Below are 20,256 nucleotides of genomic sequence, written 5' to 3' on the forward strand. Positions count from 1 at the left end.
GAACCCTGACCGATCAGCTGTTCAGGTGCCCATGGTCAGCAACACAACATACAGGATATGGAGCGGAAGCAGATCACTGTGTAGTGGAAGGTGCAGCTTCAATTAAAAGCAATGAGAGCTGCCCCTGCAATTACCACTACCAGCCACTACACAGGGGTCGGAGCAATCTGCTTCTGCTCCATACCCTGTGTTTTGTAGTGCTGACAGCAGGTGCCCAAACAGACTCTGGCCCATCAACTATTGATGACCTATCCGTGGGATAGGTCCTCAATAATAATTGCCTGGAAAACCCATTTAATACTTATATCTATATGGATTGACCGCTTTGCTACATCTCTAGTTTAATGTAAGCATATGATGTCTAAACAAAGCAATAAGCAGTAAGATTTCTGTTCCTGCCTCAGAGAAACTTGTCATTCTTACAGACGGCAACCAATTAATGTTCAGATTCCATTTTCTGAACTGCGTTACAAAAATGAAAACTAAATTCTCAACAGTAAGCACAACTATAGCTTTATTTTTTGATGCATGAGAACAAGCAGTCTCAGGGGTGTAGCTAAAGGCTCAAAGGCCTGGGTGAAAAAGTTAGGCTTGGGGCCTCCCCCCACCTGTATGCCCATACTGCATACAGCTGCAAAACCAATTTACATACATGATCTAGCTCCTTGGCATAAATTTTCCAAACATGACTCATATAATAGACTATGTTAAAATTTTGTTTGTAGCCCCGTGGGCCGTGTTCACGTTCGTGAGGCCCTCATTCTCTCTTGCTCAATGTTTTTTGTTACATTTTTGAGCCACAATTACAAAAAAAAATTCACATTAAAAAACCACATGCGTTTTTAAGAAGCTAAATACACTATTAAAAACTGCATGTGGGTTTTCACAATACATATGGTCTTTTTAAAAGCGGATGCAGGTTTTTGGTGCATTTTTAAATTGTGTGTAAATTGTGCAATCATATACAGGAAACACCCAGGTTATACCAACATGCTCCATATCCCTATATACATAGAGATGTATAACTTATACCAGCTGTACGTATATAATTATATACAGGAGATACCCAATCAGAGATTCCATCACAGAAACAGCTTAAAATACCTTAAGAAAAAGTGTTGCATGCAGCTCTTTTGCTTCCGTCCAAAAGCTGGGCTATAAACAAACAGACCCCATTATAGTCAATGGCGTCCGCCCATGGCTGTTTGGTTCCGTCCAGACACAGAGCTGTGTGGTCGAGGGAATTCCCCTTTCCTGCTCCCCGAACAGAGCAGGAAAGTGGAATCCCCAATTTATCTTGGTGTTGAATAGTATGGGTCCAGGTATCTCTCATCTTACACGAACCTCAGATTTCATGTGCAAATAGATCTATCTCTGTAGTGGAAAGGAATTTTATGTTTATTGGGCTCCTGATAAGCTAGTACCTATCTGGAGAAATGCGTTGAGCCAATTTATTTGTTAGGCACCCGTATCCCCAGAGGCCTCTCTTTAAGGGGGAGGTAGTGTTAGGCACCTGTATCCACAGACGCCCCTCTATAAGGGAGAGGTACTGCTGGTACCTGTATCCCCAAAGACCCCTCCTAGGTATTGTTAGGGCTGTGCTGGCTGGGATCTGTTGTTCCACAGTGTCTCTAGCAGCACAGCTCCACAGATGGTGTTGATTGAGCTGGCTGGGCATGTATGTGTCTCCAGTTAGCCAATCTCTCCAGGTCAGTGCACATAAAGCTGTCTTCCCAGGTGTGGGTGTGGTCAGCTTTCTCTTTTCTCAATCTCTCTCTATGTGTGGTGTGAGCAGGTTCTATGTATGGTGGCTGCAAGAAAGGTTTGTGATGTGGGTTAGTTTGGTTGTGTCGCTCGACCCCTGGTTAGTGTAGGGACACGCGGTGTAGGCAGGAGCCTTGAGGTGGCCTGCTAGCTTCCATATTTTGTTCAAAACGTCAACTAATACCTGGCATTTATAGCATTTACATCTGCAACTAGTGTTTGTGTATTGACTGCTGTATGTTTTCTTATCCTGTCTAGTTTGTCCCTGTCATTGGTGGCATATGTAAGCATCCTAGCCTGGTGCGTGGATTTCTAGGAGCAGCAAGGGCCCAGATCAGAAAACCACTGGGCTGCCCTTTATTGGGGCGATGTCACTGCTCAGGTAGGCCAGTGTCACCCTAGTAGAAGATAGGGATAGATGTTTATCTGTGGTAGTTTCACCTGGTGCTCCTTATCAATTCTGGGTCACGTTCATGTGGACCCGGTTATCTCTTGCCCACGAGTCTAACATTATTTTTATGAGCCTAATGATCTTCATTTGTAAAGAGCTTAAGTTATTACATCCTCTTGGGATTATCAGATCCCTGTTTTTGAGGCAATTTTTGCATCAGAAGGGTTAATAGTATGTCTACTCTCAATGGATGGCTAACTTGAGTCAGTCTTCTCCTTAGTAGGAGTGTCACACTAGCCCAAACATGGTTACTCCACGGGGATTTGACTGACTTGACTTTCATCCGTAGGTGTATTTTATTTTTTCTAAACACTTGCACTTCATTTTGGACCTGGTTTCTGGTTAGGGACCAGATTATTCTTTGAGGTTATTTTTCCAATATTGAGCATATAGATCCTGAATATTGGTTCTTTTAAAGTACCCATTGGATTCTGCAACCACCTAGAACCACCATATCATTTATTGAGTCATTAAAATTGCCTAGATACTCGGTTGCCATCTTCCACACATCAAGTCTCATTGGTTGGTGTCTCTAATAGGGACAATCAATTATATGTGCCCTGGTTGTTTCGTAGCTCTGCTATTTTAATATATTAATAAAGTTGGTTAGTTTTCTGTGAAGGGCTCTTTATAATTTAGATGATCCCTCTGCCTCAGTGATTTGTGAATTCATATATGAACTCATCTACTTCGCAGATATTTGATTTTTTTTTTTTACCTGGGTTTTATGGGTGTTCACAAGGGAAGGTGCTGCTGCCACCATGGAGCTACTGCGAGGTCGTGGAAGAGGGGGTTCCTCAGGTTCAGGGGATTTTTCTGGCTTTTCTTCCAACATGTGCCTAAGTCGATAAAGGTAGTACATGAGTGACCACTGCGTTCCTTCTTCTGACCAGTGGGGCTGTAGCAAGCACCTTAATACAGCCACATCAAAGTAAGTGGCATAACGGGATTTTTGGCATGGAGGGATCACTAAAGATGCTCTAAAAGTAAAAAACAAAAATTAAATAGTTAGCACTTTTTGTTTAGAAAGCGGAAGCAAATCTAAATAAACAAATGGGAACTGCAAAAAAAGGCATTCTCACCTTGGAAAGGGTGGCCCTCTCTCTTGTAATATCTGGGATGTAGTGCAACCATCAAATGAGTTGGCTCTCTGGCAGCTGGATACAGTAGGTCTTGGAATTACTAAGTCTTCTGGTGCAGCAACTTCAGAAACCACTTCAAACCCCTTATGCATTAGGAGGAATTACATTCTTATTAGTTACCCATATTGTATTTAGATCTTCAAGGTACAAATGTTCCTTGCATGTATTGTTATATTTATTACATAACTAAAATGGATTTAAAAGCATCTTATACAATAAATACATTGGGGCTTATTTACTACTCAAAATATGACTTGTCTGAAAAAGGAGCAATTTTCCGCTCGCGAGGGAGAATCACAGCATGTTCTATTCATTGTGGGAAATCGCAGGGACGGCTTCTATTGCAGTCAATGCTAACCATCCGTCCTGCGATACCCCACGCTGTGGGCACAGTGTAAGCATCACGGAAAATCGCGTCACCGCCCAGCGCTGGTTCATCATGCGCTGCACTGCGCATGCGCGCCACCTTGCCGGCGGAGACTCTCGCAATGGATCCGGAGAGGCGAGTATGGGGTCTCTGGGGAGCGCCGGGCAACCATTGGGAACCATTCCGAATACATTTTTGCTTATAGTTTACCCCCCACTTATAGAACATCTTCAATACTATTAGTATAGTTGGCTACATCTATTGCATACATAAACAATTTTTTGTAAAATGATTCAAATTGAAAATTTGCTCTTTTACGTAAATGTGCAATTAAGTTTACTCTACTTTTAACAAAATACACTCATTGTAAATGAAAAAATGAAGAACTTAGAAGGAGTTGTAAGAATAAAAATTTCAATGTGTGATTATAAGGGCTCACACCCACGTGCGTTTTTTTTAACGCTGCGATATCGCTGCGTTTTCTAACGTGACTATCAATGGGACTTTCTAATTTTAAAAACGCATCGCAAGTTTGTGCTTTGTGATTTTTGAGCGATGCGTTTTTAACATTAGAAAGTCCGATTGACAATTGTGTATAAAAAAGAGCACTGAGCATGTGCTGGGTGTGTCAGGCAGCGCACCCAGACACATTCGCCATGCTGAAGAAAGACGTTCCGGCCGCGACGGAGGACACCCCCGCTGGATCCGAAGAGGTAAGAAAATGTATTTTCCTCTCCATGTCCGTGGGCACACACAGATTCCCCTGCGGGATTCAGCAGGGGAATCAGGGCGTGCAAGTAGACATTGGGCCTCAGGGCGAGCACCCACTGGCGTTTTTTTACCTGCGTTTTGCGTTTTTCCTGCACAGGCATAGAGATAACATGTGTTCCTGTCCACTGGCGTTTTTTTTGCGTTGCGTTTGCGTTTTTAACATAGGAACATGTCAGTTGCATATGTGTCCTTATTTTTCTCCTAATGCACCCATGAAAGTCAATGGAAATTAATGGAAAAGCCGCGAAAACGCCGCGAAAAACGCACGGAAAAATCGCGGGAAACGCGGCGAAAACGCTGCGTTTTTTTCCCGTGGAAAACGCAAACGCCAGTGGGTGCTCGCCCTCAGACTGTTGAAGTTAGTGTCCCAGATGGTCACCTACATGTTCTATTGGTGATTAATCTGGCAACCGGTCAGGCCAAGGAAATGTGGCAATGTTGTGAAGGCATTCCTGTGACCCCGATGATGTGTACAGCCAAGCATTATCCTGCTGGAAAATGACTTTTGGAAGCCGCCATGAGAGGAACACATGAACCTGCAGGATGTCCTGAACATATCGCTGAAAAGTCATGGCCCCTCGTACCACTACTAGGGGTGACAGATTGTCTCATGTGTTGGCTACCTAGACCATCACACCAGCAGGGGGCAGTGTGTTGCTCCACAGCAAAGGCAGGATTGAAACACTCACCCCTAGGTCTCCAGACACGAACACTGCCATCAACAGTGCCATAAACCTGAATGCATCGCTGAAGACATCCTGGTTCCACTCTATAGCAGTCCAGTTTCATCGTTCACTACACCACTGCTAACAGAGTGAATGGATGTCAAAGGCAATACACGTAATGGGTGCCATGAGACCAAATGTCCTTCAGCCAAGTGCCTGGAAATGGTTCCAACATACACAGAGGCCTATAATGGTGTCATTTATATCTGCATGATGAACAACAAAGCAGTTGGAGCCGCTTGCGCTTATCGTACGATCAGATGATCCTCTCTGCTGGTGGTCTGCCGAGGGCGTCCTGAGTTGGGTTGCCTTGTGTGCGTGCCTTAACGCATCCACTGGTAGATATACAGTTTGGTCAGAATGGCCCAGGTGATGGACAATTTGTTGATACGACTATCCAGCTTTTTGCATTCCAATAATGCACTCCCTCTCAAACTATTAACTGGGTGGAATCTCTTTCATTACTTTGTAGAGGCATTTCTAGTGGTCAGCAAGCTCTACACAAGCAGTAAAATAGGTCCACTACACACAAGGAGCCTCTGAGAGCCTTTTTATAGGCCAAGGGTGGACTACTTTTAGGGCGTCAAATAGTAAGGCCGTTGATCTAATCACCCCACAACTCTTATCATTTGCATATCTGCCTGAGATGTAACTGCATGTCGTGTTTTGCATCAAAACAGCAACTCCTTTTGGGTGCTTGATTTTTTTAATTGATCTTTTTACAAAGAGTGTATTACCTGCACACTAAGGGCCATTTCATGAAATCATGAAGTATTTCTCTGGTCCATAGTGGTCTGCTGCTTCCTATTTCTCTTGCATACGTTCCTGCTTATCGCTGGCAAAAATGTCAATTATGACTGCTGCTATGCTTTCTTGAACATGACGGTGTTGAAAAGCAGCACTATATGGATTTATAGTGATATACTCTGTGGCATGGCTGTATTTCACATGGTGACATTGCTTTTCTGTTTATATGCCATTGCGTCTGGTTACTTACTATAGTGCAACAAATTAACTGACTGACTGGTATATCTCTTACTTCTATGCGACCCGTGCTCTGTTTTGGGGAATCCACCACCTTGTTCTGGCTGTTGCATGGAGAACTTCTTTTTGCTGAAACACAAATAGATTGTAGGTTACAGTTGTTGCAACAGTAACCTATTGTTGTAACAGTAACCTAGGTTGACTATACAACAAAAAAACGCAACGGGGAAGGAAAAGTTACATAGTTTTTTATTTTCTTAAAAATGAAAAGTGAATCAGATTGGTTTCTGTAGGTAATTGCTCCATTTTTTTCTTTGCTCCAGTTTGGATAAATCTCCCCCATTGTTCACTGCAAAACAGATAATATTGTTGCAGTATTTAACCCTTTCCAGTCCACTGTCTGACGTCTGAAGACATTATAATATAAGGCTGTACAGCTCCAATGTTGGAAGACGTCCGTCACGGTTCTCTTACTGTACATTGCCAGCCTCTCTGCTGTCGGAGCCTATTCAACATGTAACCTCATGCAGTACTGGCTTTAGCCAGCATATAGAGCTGTTGTATAACTGCAGAAAAAGAGTAAGCCGCCTAGGAAAACCAGGATACAAATTGGATTGGAAAGGGTTAAAGAAAAGATAGTCCTCTATTATTTGCTAATTTACCAGTATGTAAAAAATATTTTTAATTCTGAGACTATAATAATAAATTATCAAATTTCCTAAAGAACTCTTTTCTATTAAACACCTGCCAGTGGATCTGATTTTCATGGGATTAACTTGCAACTCAGGATGCTAAACCATGTCCCATAGTCTAGATTTGAAATGTTGGTAAAAATGTCTTATAAATGTCCTACAGTGTGGGATTCAAATGTTGGCAGGTATGCGGTGATGCTATTCCTACCAGAAAGCTTGCACTCTTAAAGAGGTTGTCTGGGACTTTACTATTGATGACTAGTCTTCAGGATAGTTCCTCAATAGTTGATTGTGGGGGTCCACTGGCTGGGATCTCAGCCAATTAGCTAATAATTGGCCAGCAGTCATTGCGGACAAAGTCCGAAGCAGATAGCTCACTGTAGTTCAGTGGCCCAGTCTGGTAAAGCAGACACAGCTCGCAATGAATTCAAACAGCTGATTAGTGGGGATCCTGAGCAGTAGACTCCCATCGATCAACTATTGATGACCTATCCTGTGCATAGGTCATCAATAATAAAGTCCCAGCCGACCCCTTTAAAAAATCCAGTACCCTAGTCAGTGCCTCAGTCACAGACTTTATTATGACACCATGCAATCTGTTTCTCTGAATTACCAAGAGCAATGCATCTATATGATCAGAGTCCTGCTTATAAAGGGAGCTACAGTCCAAACATAGTTGTGTAAGACAGTTATGGACAGAGTTACCTGTGATAATATTCCGAATAGGTTTCACCAGTGCTGTAAAAGCTGGAACTTCAGGATGTCTATGTTCCCACATTGGCTGCCAAATAACCAGTCCACTAGCAAGGCGAAATGTCAAGTCTGATTCCTAGAAGGATAAGAACAACAATATATTAGTGAAACTTATCTAATGTAGAAAAACATCAGTGTTTATTACAACCTGAAACAGAGACTTCTTCATAAAGGTGCTTACTTTAATCCTGTGAACTAGAGGAGCAAATAGGAAAACAAAGAGCTCCACAGTGGCCATAGAATTCTGTAGGAATTTCCTTCGATTGTTCTCGTCTTCTTCGTTAGTGTTGCTATGTCTGGACTGGCCTGGAGAACCTTGATTTTCCTGGTGGATGAAAGCACCGCTTCCTCCCCCCCAGCTGGAGCTTCTGTCGCTTCCAAACCTATCATTGCTGCAATCTTGAGGAGCTTCCAGTAGCATCCAGTGAAGAGTGTGAAGAAGCTTTGTTTCTGCAACACCAAGTTTATCCTGATGCCCTGTGCAAGCAAAGCAGCAAAAACATATTCATACAAGCACTTCCATGGCAAAGCTTACATATTAATTTATGTAAGCTTTGCCATGGAAAGTATTAGTGTATTAATTCCTCTGCATTGTATATTCTACCTACTGACTGAGCACAAACCACAGAACATCGTGACTACCCACCTAGCTTGTTTCTGTTGGAGAGCAGCGTGGCGGTGCAATGTAAAACATGGGGTAGTGCAGCCTGGACTAACTCCCATCTGGAGATACTCTGGATGGCTTCAGAAAGGGCAGGGGAGAGGCCATGGAGCTTGTTCTCAACCAGAACGCGTTCAAATGACTTATGTAAAAAAAAAAAAGAGCAATATGTTCATCCCACGTTTATCTTACACTTCATGTACTTCAAGACACCTTACACATTTTATATTTGTGCTTGTATATCTGTATAGTTGTAGATTTGTAAAGTAGAACTAAACTTTTTTTTTTAACCTTAGAGGGTGTTTACTGCGGAGTCGGTCACAGTTCTCCTTCCACGCTGCATTGCCTTTGGAAAGGTGTTCTGGCTAATAACTTGCAGTTAAGGTGAATGCATGCAATGTACATTCTCTCTTACCTAATGCTCATCATATATTTTTATATTTAACTGAAAATGATTGATTTGTCTTCACTAAGACGTCTCTTCTTTTGATCAAAAGTTGCTTTGAAGGAGAACTCTTTGAAGGAGAAGGAGAAAGTCCATGTCCCACTGTTAGAGACATGGAAGTCCAGGAGTGCAATGTAATTTCCAGCAGGTAGTTGCTGGAGATGGTTTCTTTAAAAGTCTTTGGGCCTGGATTTTTGGAATGCATGGCAGGTATGTAGTGGGGCCATCCATTTCACTTCCTCCACTATATGCAAGGTTAACCAGCACAGGGGCTGAGGGTGGGCCAGGAAGAGGTGTACATAAATAGCAGTGTGAACTGACAGAGAGAGAGACTGGATGGCTGCTGGACCCAGGCAGCCTGAGATACCTGCCAGAGGTAAAAGCCCTGCTGTTTGGTGCACCTGCAGCAAGTGACCTGTACAGGCAGGGACTGCCTATTATCCTAATGCTGGACTATTGTTTTCTTGCCTGAAGCCAAGGCTGGATTTGCTTTTGATTTGTTGGACTGAAATAAACACAGGTCATGCCCTGTACTTGGACTTTAAATACGTGTCTCAGTGTCTGACTGCCGCAAACCCGCACTCTACCGAGCTGTCTTCCCACAGTATGTTTTTAGTTTTTTCTTTACTTTTGCGCAATACAGACACTTTACTTGTTTATAAATAATTTATTGTTGTAGCTGCATTCATAGCCCTATAACTATTTTACATTTTCATCCACTGAGCTGTATGAGACCTTTTTTTGAGGCCAGCTTATAGTTTAACAGTTCCCACAGTTGTTATTATTTTGGGGTACATAAAACTGTTTTATCACTTTATATTCCATTTTTTGGGGATAGAATCAGTCTCTTTTACCCTCTGGCGGCTTGCCATTTAGTCCTATCTTATTTTCCCTACAGATGAATACTAACACTATACTGCCATGCTGCTGCGCAGGTTCTGCCATTTCCTTGACCAGCAGAAAGCTATTTCTATGGAACAGAGTATACTATGCATAGACTTGGCTGTGGAGAGAGTGACTGTGCCTGTGTGTCCACCAATACTCCGTTCAATAGGATACGTAAATGTCATAAAACATCACTGGATCATTTCTAAATGAGTTTTTGGTGTATTATTTAAAACAACATAATAGTGTAGACTCATAAAAACTGTCTAAAAGTAAAACTGTTTTTATTTCCCATAGCAACCAATCACAACACAGCTTTCAATTCTTATGGTGCTCTTGGGAAGTGAAACCTGCACTGACTGGTTGCTATGGGTAGCAAATACAGTTTTACTTTTAGACAAGTTTCATCTATCTACAATAATATTCTTTGTGGTATAATCCCTTGAGGGCCTCACCTACTTTGGTATTAACCCTCCAATGACCAGCAATTTCTCAAATTTTTGCTTTAGAATTTTTAGTCCCTGCTTTTCGAGCACTATAACTTTTCTTCCTGTCAACAAGTTTTTGTTTTTTTTTCAAATATAGTCTCACTTCTAAAAATAAAAGAAACTTTTAAAAAATGCTTTCTGTTACCATCTTTCGAGACCCATAGCCGTTTTAGTTTTCCATTGATGAGCCTATGTGAGGGCTTATTTTTGTAGAGCAACCTGTAGGTTTTATTTATACTATTGGTATCATTTTGGGGTACAAACGACTTTTGCATCCCTTTGTATTCAATTCTATTTAGGATATTAGGTGCCCAAAAAATGCAATTTTGGTATTATATATGTTTTTCTTAAGATGTTCACCATGTAGGCTAAATAATGATAAGTTTAACATTTCAGACTTTTACGGATTGTTTTTTTGAACTTTAAATATTTTTTCATTTTCTTGATATTTAACAAAAGGTTATTTAACTTGTTTTTACATTTCTTTTATTCTCCATAAGGGACTTGAACATCAAATAGTTTGATCACTTCTACAATATACTGTAATGCTTGAATATTGCAGTCTATTGTATTTTTAATGATGGTCTATTAAGTTCTGCCACTAGTTGATCCTAATAGACTGCAATACATGGCAGCCCAGGGCACCCTTACTAGGTTCGAGGCTGCCAACTGAACTAATCTGCACTCAGCAATTGTGTTGTGAAGGGGCGCTCACTCCAGCTGGCTGTTTAGACATGCTGTCAACTTTGACAGCAGCATCTTAAGCCTTTGCAATCCAATTTTGAATTCAGGGTTTCCTAGGGGCTTTTCTCTTTCTGCCATTTATATAATGGCGCCATCTGCTGGCTAGAGCCAATACTACAGCATGAGGCATGCTGGAGAGGCCCCTGACAACAGAGCGGCCAGTAATATACAGTAAGAATACCCTGCCGGATGTCTTCCGACATCGGAGCTGTACAGCCTTCAATCAGAATGTCTGAAGACGTTAGACAGTGGATTGGAAAGGGTAGTCGGGGCCAACTCTGATGACAGCCATTGAAAGTGAGTGTCAGCTGTCAGAAATAGCCAGTTCCCCTGGGTATGTAACTGGTTTAAGTGTACATTTACGGCGGGTCATTGTTATGAGGTTAAGAACCACAGGAATCTTTCCATTTTGCGCTTTCATATTCAGAGAGACAGACGTTTTTTACTTTTCTATCAAAGTAGCTTGATGAGGGCTTGTTTTACTGTGGGAGGCCCGGGAGCTCGAATGAGTTTTACAAGAGTAGAAAAACATGAACACTTATGGAAACAGAACCACACTTGTGATATTATTGTTGAGCCCCATTCTAATACCACGCACAGCCCATAGATAAATGTGGTGTTATTTTAGAAAGAGAGCAGTCATGTTCTAGTCTTGCATAAGACCTCTGAACACCGCACTTAAAGATTCTTGTAAGGAAAAGACAGTATTTACAGCATTTATATAACAACCACCGGTTGCCGTATCAAACAAACCATTATTAGCCAGTAGTAGCAATTATTACCTGATACACTAACCTAAACCAACATGACAACTAAAATAATCATACATTTCTGATACGTACCACACATGAGGCTTCATATTGCTTGCCAAGCTTTGGTCTTAAGAATGCACTGGAAAGAAAACATGGCAGAGATAAATACTCCTCCTATATCCAAACCACTCATAGTCTCAGATTGCTTCTGCAATATTTCTTGCCTGTAGGCCAGATAGCAGCACAAACATATGGGGATTTATCCTCTGCTAAATTCCTGGACTAAATGAAAAGTGATGGGTATCCTGCATTAGGTTACCCTAAAATACTTTCCGGACTTTTCTTGTTGTTCTTGTCAAATGTGTCCACTTACATTCCAGGCATGATTGTCCATTTACTAACAAATGAGGAAGATATCTCTGCTCCATCCTGCTGTAGAAGGTTTTGAGGCATTCAAGTCTCTCCTACCATCATGGTTATAAACAAGTCATCTGTCTTGTGAAATTCCACAGTTCAGGTGTGATATATGCTGAGACAGTGACCCATATAGAGTGTCTGCAAACACCTATCCTCCTCTAAGGATGGTTCAGTGCAGAAGGCATATAGAACCATGTCTTGGTTGATGTTAATATAGGATAAATTTTTAGGATTGAATGGATGGATGGTAGAGGTCTTAGGATAGCTGTACCTGGAAGGGGAGACAGACAGGTATGGTTCTTTAGCAGCCTGAGGTTTACTCACCCACTTGACAGAGGTAATGATCACAAGAAAAGACACCTTTCATGATAAGTGAAGAAGGTCTGCCTTCTGTAGGGGTTCAAAAGGCTGCGCAGACAAGATCCACAGAACCAGTGGTAAGTCCTATTTAGAGAAGCTTTCGGAAGACTAGGAAGAAATGCCTTACCAATGGATCTCTAGCAAGGAAATGTCGTAGGGGCACTAAAAAAGGAGCCTACACCTGTACCCTGAAGGTGTTTGACCTTAATCCCTTTCTCCATTCTGCAGGAATTGGAGGATGTCCCTTAGTGATGGCTCTCCTGAATTTTTGCCAAGAATGGAATGGACACCTATCATACAGTCATGGTTTTGGTTGACCTTGGCCATGACTCTTGAGACCATGAGTAAAAGAAATATGTGAGCTAAAAACTCCAGTTTATGAAGAATTTTCTAGGGAATAAATCTCTAGTAGACTCTAGTATCTACTAGTTGGAAAAACACTTCCTCTTGGAGTGTCCACTCGACAGGAATTGGTAGAAACCAACTAAGACATTAAGCCCACACCTTGAGTTTCTCCATGAATGTGGGTTGCCAAACTATACACTGCATACACTGAGGTCAGAGCCTTCATCACTTCTCTTAGAAGGACCAGAGAACTGGTGGGTAACACTGGAGCAGCAACATTCCAGCGGGGGAGGATTCAATAGGTAAGTAATAGCTCTTTTGTTGTTTTATGCCATTGCCTGCCTTTGATGTTTTTTTTAAATTTTTTAATGATCTTTGACAACCCCTTTGATAAACCCTTTGGGAACAGTTCTGATAAAGTTGAATGCCTAAAGGGATTGTGCAAGGTTGTAAAAATATAGTGGTGTTCTTCCAAAACCAGTGCCACACTTGTCCGCAGGTTGCGTGTGGTATATCCCTGTTCACTTCAATGGAGCTGAGTTGCAATACCACATACAATGCATGGACAAGTGCGATATAGTAACAGGTAAAAAGGAGCCATGTTTTTCAAAATCTGGAAATCGCTTTAAAGGGACTTACACACCAAGATAGCCGCACTGCTTCTCTGACTACCTGATGCACATTGCACATGGGTAGTGCGGTAGTGCATTAGTAGTCTAAGACATTACATACTGCTCTGATTGGCCAGCGCGGCTCATGTGAGCAGCATTAGCCTATCATACAAGCATGAAGTGTCTTAGTCTACCAATGCAGTGTGCATAAGAGGGTCGGAAAAGTCCTGTGGTTATCTTGGTTTGTCCAGCTAGAAGAGTCACTTTAAAAGCGTTGTAATACGATAGATGTTTTCACCTATTCATAGGATAGATGACAAAAGTCTGATTGGTTGGGGTCTCTTGACTGAGACCTCCAACCATCCTGAGACCAGGAGTCCCATGTCCCCTCTTGTGTCGCTATAGGGATGCTTCTCCCACCCACAGTGATGTCATGCTGAATGCAGCGATGGCCACATTTACACAGTCGCTACTGCATTATTTTCAATAGGATTGCCAGAAATAGCCAAACGCTTGAACTTGCTATCTGTGGCAGTCCCATTGCAAATGAATGGAGCAGTGCCATGCAAGTGCGGCCATCGCTCCATTTAATCTCTTCCTCACTGTGGGGGTGCAACAAATCTGCAGTGAGGAGGAGGTGGTCAAGGAACCCTTATTCTCGAGATCAATGAGTGTCTCAGTGGTGAGATCCCCACCAATCAGACTCTTATCACCTGCCCTATGTATAATTAATAAACATCTACCTTAATAAAAGAACCTCGTTTAATGGTGAATAAAGGCCATTTCTCCATTTCCCATTAGCATTTTTCTCCATTCTACCATAGCCGCTATTTTTCATCACTAACTTTTCTTACATCATTTCAACCCTTAATTGTTTTATTGTGACTAAACCGTTTCCATAAGAGATACAGCTAAAAGTAAATCCGAGCAATTAGATATCATATATCTCCATCTGTGAAGGCTGGATTGTCATGTTACATAAGGCAGCAGACATTCACTGTATCCGGGCAAGAACATTTATTACTCTGCATCCAATTGCTTGTAAGGGCTGAATATGTAACCGAGTGAAGAGGAGATCTAACAAGAGATAACATATAATGAACAGCTGCAGTAGGGATGAAACAGCCAAGGAAATAAGACAGAATCAAGGAAGAATGGTGGGAACCTCAATCAGAGGAATGGTATATAGGGCAATGCAAGCGGATTTCCAATTCATGATGTATGCATCATAGGCGGAGGGAATGTATGTGTCATATATGTATATCTATGTACACACATACATAATATATAAATACATGATGTATATAGTGTACAGGAACCTTATCTACAAATCTACAGTATGTATACAGCTGTGATGTTTGATGCCCGTGACAGATAGATATGGAGTGAAGCAGGACATGTAGGAAGACCAGCTTGTATTACAGAGTCTACATTTACCTAGTTTGTCTCCAAAGAAATATCTGTATGGGCAGCGGAATCCCCCGGAGCCTCTCCTGCTCCTGCCCCTCTGAACTCTTCCTCTTCACCATCTTCAAGCTGCATGAAGCCCCCTTCTCCCTCCTCGCCCACCGCTGCACCTCTTTTGCCCAGGAAGATGTCGTCTGCTCCTGAGCTGTTCTGCTTTCAGCACCTCCCCTCCTGGACAGAGCTCTGTCTCTAGTGGTGGAGAGTGGTGCTGCAGCTCAGCTCTGAGCCCTGATTCATAACATGAAGTAACAGCAGGGGAGGAGGGTTCTTCTAGGATGAATGCAGCGTACACTATCTGCTGTTAGGTAGCTAGTAAATAGAAAAGTAATCATTTCCAGTTAGATACTGTAGTGCAAGCAATAAATGATGCTTGGTAAAAAAAAAAGAAAAAATAGATGCACCAGGGCGAATCATTTAGAATTAGTTTGGAGTAATTGGATGAATTGTTTAGAAAGTCATGACAATGCTTGAGGGTCTTTATTTTTTTTCTGTATGAATTAAGTTTTTTTTTCTATTCTTCTTCTCATAGATTTTTATTGTTATTTTGTAAATATAAAAAAAAAACATTTTTAGGAACAAAACAAAAGGGACATCAGTAAGGTCTCTTACACACGACCGTTTGCTTTTTATGTTTGCCGTACGCACCATAAAATCACATTAATGAGACTTCCGGTTCCGGCGCCATGGAGTGAACAGTGAAGCGAGAAAGCTCTGCTAACGCCGCCCCAGCTAACAAACCTTCTATAGCTGCCACCAACCCCGCAACCGGAAGGAGACTGCCCTAACCCCAGGGAGACTTCACCGAGTGCCGGAGAAGGGCAGCGCAAACCCCAACAGCTCCAAACACCGCCGACCGCAAGGTGCAGCAAGCCGCATGCAGCCCCGAAAACAACAGCGGAGAGTTACAGCCGGGCAGAGGGACGGGGAGAACTGGAGCGACGCCAACAGCAGGAAAGCAGTGCCCGGAGCCACAGCGCGGACGGTCCAGCTGGGATCGGACGAGCGCGGGAGACGGTAGGCGACACATGCCCCCCTCCCCCCCCTCCCTCCCCCGGTAGAAGACATCATACCGGCGCCCGAACGGGCGGACGAGCGGCATCGCCGCAGCGCAGACCCCCGGACTGCCGACCGGCAGCCTCCACAACCCACCAGACACAGTGGGGCTCCGGAGGACAGAGGAGTGTGCAAGGCAGCAGCGGCCCCAACCAGCGGGACAGCGGTAGCAGGATAACGCTGATCCCGGCACAAAGTGAAAGGAGGTGGGGAGGGGAAGTTAACCGAAGTCACCATAATCCTACTGCCCTGCAGGATACAGCAGAGAAACAGAGTGTGATACACCCCCCCCCCCTCTCTCAGAAGCTACAGCGGCCATTTTGAGCCCCACGAGGCAGTGAGACGTACTGCTTAGGGACAAGACAGTAACCGCCAGAGCCACTAGATTTCAACAAGCACCATCTAACCAATTGTTCAAAACAATAAAGAACCACCCCAGAGCTACCCCAGAAAGCACCTAAAACACGAAGTGAACTATACAACACATAATAACAAAACACATCAAAGAAGATGACCAAAGAATAGTAGCCGCCGTTATTGGATAACTAAAGGCAGAGAATAGCAGAAGCACTCTAACATCTAACTACAGAACCATTCACCTGACAACCACAAAAGTTGTCAAAAGAACTTTGTCTTTCTAACACGTGAGCAATACTATATACAACAGCATACCAGCGCACAAACCAATTACATGGAGGATTTTGTGGTCAAGATGGGGAGAACTAGAGCAAAGCAAAATGAAACCCCGGCTAAAACCACAGCTAAAACACCAACGGAAAAAGAAATGACATTGTGCAAAACCCCCCCTTCTATGCCTCCCTCACCGTTAGACCAAGAAAATTTAGTATCTGAAGACGGGACAACGATAGACTACAAGGCCTTAGCGATTGAGGTGGCAAAGCTGATTGCTCCAGATATTCAAACTACACTGGCAAACACCGTGGTGGGCACCCTGCATGATCTCAGAGACGCGGTATCCCAACATGGCAACTGACTAGACGTAATGGAATATGACATAGAGGCAATATCCTCAGAACAGAGTGCCAACACCAAAAACGTAGAGAAACTGATACGAGACAATAGACTGCTCTGGGACCGGTTAGAGGACCTAGAAAATAGATCTCGACGAAATAATCTACGTATTATCGGAATCCCAGAATCCTACCTACAAAAAGATCTACGCCAACTATGTGAATCAACGATTCCCAATATTTTGGGAATCCCCCAAATATGTAGGATCGAAAGAGCTCACCGCCTAGGCCCTGACAATCATGCTGGGAACTCAAGCACTAACGCTAATGCAGCAACTAAAGTACGCCCAAGACCGACAATAGTAAAATACCTGGATTTTACAGATAAATCGCTGATCCTACGCAACTTTAAAAGTTGTAACAACATAATAGAACTCGAAGGCCACAAAATACTAATCTTTGCAGACTACTCAGCGGAAGTACAACGCAAGAGAAAAGAGTTCTCTCCAATTTGCATTGCTATACCCGGCGATATTGAAAGTATTCTATACTAACAGAGATACTCTTATTTTCCATGATCCGAGGAAAGCGGAACAAGTACTTTTCTCCCCAAGAGCAAAAAAAACACCGGAAAAGCAGAAGAACCACGCAAGCCCGACGACAGATGAAAGTAGCCATGGACAAGCTGACAAACTAAACCAGCCGTCCTCACCAGAAGCATCGACAACAACAAGAGACCTCCGACGCAAGAACACTGCAAGGCCGGACTCACCACCCTGAGATCGTCAGCCGTGAGTACGAAAACCCACGAGAGACATTTCAGAGACATTTCAAAAACAGAGAAACTTCAAGTTAGATTGTTTGACATAGAGTAAACCTTAAGCAGTTTACAGACAGAATGCTATAGTTAAAAATGTTATAGAATGTAACGGAGCAAGACAATAGAAAATGCTGGAGCGGAAGGAAAGAATACAAATATGTATGTATATATTTGAATGAAACTGTTTTCGTTCCATTCCACTATGTGACCCACGTAGGAGCAAGGAACAGGAATAAGGAAAAGCACAGCCGACAATACACGGCTGCAAGCACATCTTGCCTGCGAAAACTGTTCACAAAGTGGAATTGAAGGAAGTCAACTAATGCACTCTCCCTAGGGAGGTACACAAGGCGTTGTACCCTAAGGGAGAAAGCATAATATTCCTTCCCTGGTGCCCGACTAACTGCTATCCCAACACTAATTATCGGACGCAGGGGGAAGAGCACCAGAGAGAAGGAAAAGGTTAACCCCAGTTAAAAGTTAAAGTTTATAAGTAAGGACTCGTTGACGTAGACAGGTGAGACCAGCCCACGTAACAATTAGACAGAAACACAAAACATCATAAAAATGAAAATTATAACATGGAATGTTAAGGGTCTAAGATCGCGACACAAACGAACGGCAGTCCTCCGACATCTCAAAAGACTTAAAACAAATATAGCACTACTCCAAGAAACTCACTTAACCAAAGAAGATTTTTTCCGCATGCGAAAGCTTTGGGTAGGGGAAGTATATGGATCACCATCAGTGCAATCAAAAGCAGGGGTGCTGATCCTTATGAGAAATGGCTTAAATCTTGAGGTACAGGATCAATGGAGTGACACAGAGGGGAGGATTGTAAACCTACATATAAAAATGTACGGATTTGACAAACCCCAGAATCCCAACGGTCCGACAAGATTGCAGGCATGCCCGAGATGTGCGGCATCCAAGTCCAACTTCCTACATGGCATTTGGCACTGTCCCAAAATTAAAACGTTCTGGGCAGAAATCCAAAAACTGATACAAGACGTAAGCGGGCAACCCCAACCTCTACAACTTACACCACAAACATTCATACTACATATACTACCAGACCAGACAACAAAAAAAACTGCAATAACCCACACCATACTCCTGATTAGCAAAAGATGCTTACTCAACAATTGGCTCCAAAGCGACCCACCGGGGGTAGGAGAGGTCATACAGCAAATAAAGCACCTCCTTAAAATGGAAAGAATTGAAATAGAACACAAGGTGGAATCTCAAGCCAAAAAGTTCTTTGAGAAATGGAGGGAATTCATAGAGAAATTCCTCGACCCCAACGAAGTCAAGGAATGCATGATGCAATTCACTAACACTACATGGTATTACTGCCAGAAAGATAGGAACAGATTAGGAGTATTAGAGATGTCATGAGAGAAGCCGATCACAAAAGATCTAGATTGAAGAAAGATAAACGACACGGAAATTGAGACACCGTCAACGAGTCCCAACAGTTCAATAAGTTCAATATTTCAACATTTTAATGTTTAAATGTTTTTTGTTGAATAAAAGTTACAAGATAAGAGAGAGGAGATGATAAAGAAAAAGGAAAAGATTATACATGGGATAAGATAACTTTGAACCATCAGCAAGAATACAAAACAGAATACGCACAAAAACTTTTTCGTTGTATGAAAATAAGTTTATTAGAAAAATTTTCTTTGGATAAGTTATCACTGCAAAGATAGAGAAAGTAGAAATGTACACCCATGTATGTAATCTATGAAAATGCAATAAAAAGAGTTTACAAAAAAAAAAAAAAAAAATCACATTAATGAATGAAGAATAGCCGTGATCAAGTCTCAATCTTAATTAGCGTATTCTCGGCCATTTACACGGACGGCTGCTGCGTATCGGCAAGAAAATACGCCGCAGCGCGAAAATCCCTCTATCGGCAAAAATCCTTGCTACTGCTTAAATAGAGCCAGCAGTCTTCTTTTCCCAGCGTTGGACACAGCTAAACTCCCTCTCGCTCCCTTTTTTTCCCCAGCTTCCATAGGAGTCTATGGGAGCTTCCATCGTATCTCGGCAAAAGATAGGGCAAGACCTATCTTTTTAAGCATCGTATAAAATGTTCTATTTCTCCCAGCGCATTTTTTTTTTTTACACACACAAAAATTGATCATCTGAGTGAATACATTGGAATCAAATGCTTCGCATGGTCGCGATTTTCCCACGCAGCTACGATAGCGGCATATATATACGCTCGTGTGAATGAGGCCAAAATTGAAACTTGCACTATACAGAAAGACAAAGAATAGCACAAGATGGAGTAAAATAATATTACTTCTCTCACAAAGGAGAGAGCCGTCAGCCTGGCGCCCCACCTTCAAGAATTTGAGCCCCATTCTAGTGGACTTCCAAGGAATGTCATTGCCTGAAATGCCACAGCATGAACCTGCTGACAGCCCACAAGATGCAACACAACGAGCACCAAAGTCTGCGCGGCTAACTGCAGTTTTTGATGCTGATTTACAGATAGATTGAAGTCATTTCAATTCTGCATAAAAACATACAGGTAGCCTGCATACCTTAGTGCAGTATCTACCGGGTGCTGCGGCTTC

The 20,256-nt window shown here is 42.5% G+C and overlaps 1 protein-coding gene across 3 annotated transcripts in view; it reads right to left on the reverse strand.

Annotated features, from left to right (window-relative positions):
* UNC80 (unc-80 homolog, NALCN channel complex subunit) overlaps nt 1-14,886 on the reverse strand; it is a 207,461-nt gene extending 192,575 nt beyond the window's left edge. For all 3 annotated transcript variants that reach the window (XM_066575641.1, XM_066575640.1, XM_066575639.1), the window contains exons 1-8: nt 14,795-14,886; nt 11,715-11,763; nt 8,296-8,452; nt 7,831-8,126; nt 7,602-7,725; nt 6,260-6,333; nt 3,298-3,440; nt 2,934-3,195 (exon numbers count right to left, since the gene is read on the reverse strand). In XM_066575641.1, the coding sequence (XP_066431738.1) occupies nt 2,934-3,195; nt 3,298-3,440; nt 6,260-6,333; nt 7,602-7,725; nt 7,831-8,126; nt 8,296-8,452; nt 11,715-11,763; nt 14,795-14,886 (1,197 nt within the window). The remainder of the gene's footprint in view (nt 1-2,933; nt 3,196-3,297; nt 3,441-6,259; nt 6,334-7,601; nt 7,726-7,830; nt 8,127-8,295; nt 8,453-11,714; nt 11,764-14,794) is intronic.
* Between the last annotated feature and the right edge of the window lie 5,370 nt (nt 14,887-20,256).

This window comes from Eleutherodactylus coqui, chromosome 8 (assembly GCF_035609145.1).
Source record: "Eleutherodactylus coqui strain aEleCoq1 chromosome 8, aEleCoq1.hap1, whole genome shotgun sequence".
NCBI lineage: Eukaryota > Metazoa > Chordata > Amphibia > Anura > Eleutherodactylidae > Eleutherodactylus > Eleutherodactylus coqui.